Genomic DNA, 4,636 nt, shown 5'->3' on the forward strand with positions numbered 1-4,636 from the left:
GGATTTCAGTGTATTATTGAGTAAAATGACAATCCTAATACAACTCTGAAACTTGACCTGAACTTTAGGAAACAGATCTGCCTGTGTTAGGAGGCTGGAAAAGTACCTTCAACGGAAATCACATGGCATGTCAGAAGATGAGGCTCAACTATTCTCATGGTATGCATAGAGTTAAATCCAACAATAATGAAGAACCCTGGTAAGTACATTTTGATATAAAGAATACCTGATTAAGTTTCTAAATAACTATATACAGCAAGGATTATATAGAATGAGAACATTAAACAAATGATTTCATTCTATTCCTTTGCAGAGATGGAAATTTATACAAGAGATGGAGCCTGAAAACCACACTACAGTGACAGAGTTCATCCTTTTAGGATTAACAGATGATCCTACACTCTGTATTATCTTCTTTGTATTTTTTCTTGGAATATACATTGTCACCTTAGTAGGAAATATCAGCATAATAAATTTAGTAAGAAGCTGTCACCAGCTCCAAACCCCCATGTACATGTTTCTTAGCCATCTGGCTTTTGTGGACATTGGCTACTCCACATCAGTTACACCTATAATGCTGATAGGATTCATTGTACATGGAACAGCCCTCCCTGTGCATGCCTGTGAAGCACAACTCTGTTCTGTTGTGACTTTTGGGACAGCTGAATGCTTCCTGCTGGCTGCCATGGCCTATGACAGATATGTAGCTATCTGCTCACCCTTACTCTACTCTACACATATGTCTTCCCAAATATGCCTACTCTTAGTTGGGACATCCTATGTGGGTGGCTGTGTGAATGCATGGACATTTACTGGTTGTTTGTTAAGTCTGTCCTTTTGTGGAGCAAATCAGATAGATCACTTCTTCTGTGATTTCACCCCTTTGTTGAAACTTTCATGCTCAGATGTCTCCATTGTTGGAGTCATCCCCTCCATCTCTGCTGGATCTATTATTGTCGTGACAGTGTTTGTCATAGCTGTTTCCTACATCTACATTCTTATCACCATCCTGAAGATGCATTCCACCGAGGGACGCCACAAGGCCTTCTCCACCTGCACCTCCCACCTCACTGCAGTCACTCTCTACTATGGAACCATTACCTTCGTTTATGTGATGCCCAAGTCCAGCTACTCAACTAAGCAGAACAGTGTGGTATCTCTGTTCTACACAGTGGTGATCCCCATGTTGAACCCCCTCATCTATAGTTTGAGGAACAGAGATGTAAAAGAGGCCCTGAGGAAGGCAACTGTCAGAATATATTCATAGAATCTGTTCTTTGAAGGTTCTCATAATATTTTATTTATCTATGCCACTTTTAATGTCTATCATGTGATGCTTAACATTGTATTTCTCATTCTAAATCTTACTTTCAAACTTGTGTTTATTTGAATACTATCTTGAAGTCTTTAAAATGGATTTTATATTAAATTTGGATTTTCTGCAGATATCAAAAAATTATTCTCTTCAAAAATCACCAATTATTGTACCAAACAATAATTTGCCCTTGCTATGTTGCAGATCTATTCTAAATTCATTCTATACACAAGTACAAAAATTTGGTGAAGTAATATAATTAGTTTTATTTTACAAATAGCTTGTTCAATGATGTAGTTACAGTATCAAATTCTTGTTCATACATATTTCCAAGGCTAATATTTACCACAGAGAAAGTGCTTTAATAAACTCCAGTTCTACAATTAATTTACACAATAAGTCTGATGACCTTGCATTAAAACTTTTCTTCAATTCACAGATGAGAAATATCAGTAAGAGAATTGTCTTGCAGAGATCAAAAAGTTTGTCCAAATCAGTGTGGATTTAAGTCTTTTTGATTCCATCATCCATGCACTATGCTTTTAGTGTTAACCTTTTGCTCAATATGACACTGTGTCAATCTCTTGGAGAGACTATGTGCAAAGATAGTCTATGTTGTATCAACACTTGGATATGTGTAAATCTTGGAAAACTTTATTTATTTCCATTATTATATTTCTTTTTATTTTTAGGTAATTGGGTTTTGAGGTTATAATCTACCCAAATGGAAATTCTTCATATTTCACTATAGAGTGAAATAGGCAATATTTTTTAATAAATGATGCTAAGCAATGCTTAAAAGAAGCAAGGTATATTAAATTAGGAGAAGTATGAGGTGCTTTTCATCTCTCAGTTTAATGCTTATTTAAAATATAGGAGATGTCAAAATAAATTAGGCTATCAAGATAGCTCACCGAGTAAAATGATCACCAAGCTTAATGACCTGAATTCACACACACACACACACACACACACACGCACATGCACATACACACACACAGTTAAACTGAAAAAAATAAGAAAACAGAAAAAGATAAGGAAAGAAGTTACACATATCGGGATGCAAATTCCACATCTGCCTCAACAGGCAGAGTACAAATGTTTGAATTTCTACTTTGGATAATGGCATGAAAATCCAATTCTTAGTCATGGAGAGGAGAGCAATAGTAACATAGAAGTATATGACCTGGGAAATATAGGCTTTCTCTTTCTCTCTAGACAAGCATCTTGCACATCACTGAGAAACAAGGTTCTAACAGTATAGTTTAAGATATTTCAATTCAACTTGACTACTTACTGAGTATTCACTTAGAAACAAGTATTGTGTGAATAGTAAAATTATCAAGTCTTCATATGATTCTAGAGTGTTTCAACATAGTATAAACTCATGTGTTTCATTTTCTAGAGGTATTTTGGTACTTAAATGTAACACATATTTAAATGTAACATAAAAATACTAAACCCAAAGAGGATACATTTTTCCACCAGATTTATAAAATAGTACTTTTTAGAAAATAATGCATACAAAGAAAATCTTACAATAGGACCAGATAAAAGCAAGATTAGGAAAATTGAGGTATGAGCAACGACATTAGAAAGAGCAGATTAGTAAAAACAGGGTATGTGGAGGACATTTGTGAAGTATTAAATATGGGGTGGTAATGGATAAAGGGTGTAGTTATTTTCTCAATGTTTTATAATCATCCCTGTGATTATCAAAGTTAGAGCCATTCTGTGAATGTCTACTCAGTATTGAAAAAGATATGAGAATCTGTTTGAAGATAGGAAGTGGTGACAGATGCTGTCCACTGAACGTAGGCTTTCAGAAGCTATAAATTCCATGTGAAGATATGTTTATCCATTTGGAAGTGCTGAGCGGATTCATGCAAGGTAATTGAATGATTAGTTGTATTTAGAAAATGTTAACACCTATAATTTCAGGGGATTGACTAGGAAGAAGACTCTGTGTCAACAGAAGTCAGAGATCGTGTAAAACAGACCTTGTAAATCATGTAGAGAAGTTATAAAATAAGGATATTCCAGATGAAAAAATATTAGGAGACAGGAAATTGGCCAAGGAAAAGGAAATGGGCTTCAGGAAGGAATCTGACATTTGACTAGAACAAAAAAGTAATTTTATGCAGGAATCTAAATCTTAGGCTAGAACAAAGAAGCCAGCTTCATGCATGAAAATGACTTTGGGCTAGGGTAAGGAATAGGGTCACACATTTTAGTCATCCTGATAAGCCCTTAGAGACAGTGATCATGGGACTGATCATGGGACTTTGTTTATAGCCTTGCTTGTTATTTGACTATTTGTGTTTTATGTCTTGCTTGTTTCTTGACTATTTGCACCTATTATATTGCTAGTTCATCAACCTAGAACTGACCTTAATATTTGCATGTAATTAAAATGGCACAAAACAGATTAGGAAAAAATAAAAAGTAAAAATAAAAAACAAAAACAGAAACAAAAGACATGGAAATGGGAAAAAAACAAAACAAAAATAAGAGATAAGGGGCATCAGAACTTCCAGTGTCCAATTATGGTGAATACACTACTTTTGAGATTTCTATATAAAGTAGGAAAGCAGAGGCTAATTATATATATCACTAAATTTTGTTACTAATACTGTGGCCATTGTTTTCATAGAAACAGACACTATGAGATTCAAGACCAGGATAAAAAGAAGAGTGATTCTTTAAATTCCCATAAACCAGTTCTCTTCAATGACTGATCCTCTCTTTTTTTCAAGAATAATTTTTACTTTTTCTGTGAATACCTGTTTCATAAAGAAGGCAGAGAATGTGCTGAATCCCCATGCCTTGGGATTTTAGATGGTTATGAGCCACAATGTGGGTTCTGGGAACTGAACCCAGGTCTTTTGCAAGAGTATAATGTGCTCTTATTCACTGAGCTATGTCTGCACTCAATCCAATTTCCCATTCTATTCTTAATTCTATCATCTTTTACTTTTTGTCTGTTTAGTTTGCTTCTTTAGTTTCTTTTATACTGTGTGTGTGTGTGTGTGTGTGTGAGAGAGAGAGAGAGAGAGAGAGAGAGCAAGAGAGAGAGAGAGAGAGAGAGAGAGAGAGAGCACTTATGTGACTTGGTTTTTTCCTTTGTCCATGTAGATCATAAGGTCAAGGTCAGATTGTTAGGCAAGGTGACATTGACTTTCCCACTGAACCTCTTCTGCATCTTAACACCTGTTATGATGGAAGCTGTATTCAAATCTCTTCTGAAAGCTTGTTCCTAGTCTTTATCACTTGATAAACACATCAAAATATTAGGCAAAATTTATGGTGCTTCTGACTACA

General features: G+C 35.1%; 1 protein-coding gene across 1 annotated transcript; it reads left to right on the forward strand.

Moving 5' to 3' along the window:
- The first annotated feature begins 331 nt into the window (after window positions 1–331).
- LOC114621741 (olfactory receptor 491) lies at window positions 332–1,267 on the forward strand. The gene has a single exon (XM_028768103.1). It carries the CDS (start codon window positions 335–337, stop codon window positions 1,265–1,267), a length of 933 nt encoding a protein of 310 aa, XP_028623936.1. The 5' UTR covers window positions 332–334.
- The last annotated feature ends 3,369 nt before the right edge of the window (window positions 1,268–4,636 follow it).

The sequence above is a fragment of the Grammomys surdaster genome, unplaced genomic scaffold (genome assembly GCF_004785775.1).
Source record: "Grammomys surdaster isolate TR1022 unplaced genomic scaffold, NIH_TR_1.0 184, whole genome shotgun sequence".
Lineage (NCBI taxonomy): Eukaryota > Metazoa > Chordata > Mammalia > Rodentia > Muridae > Grammomys > Grammomys surdaster.

Excerpts from the sequence above, each read along its gene's own strand:
- LOC114621741 (XM_028768103.1), top strand. The coding sequence starts at position 335 with ATGGAGCCTGAAAACCACACTACAGTGACAGAGTTCATCCTTTTAGGA.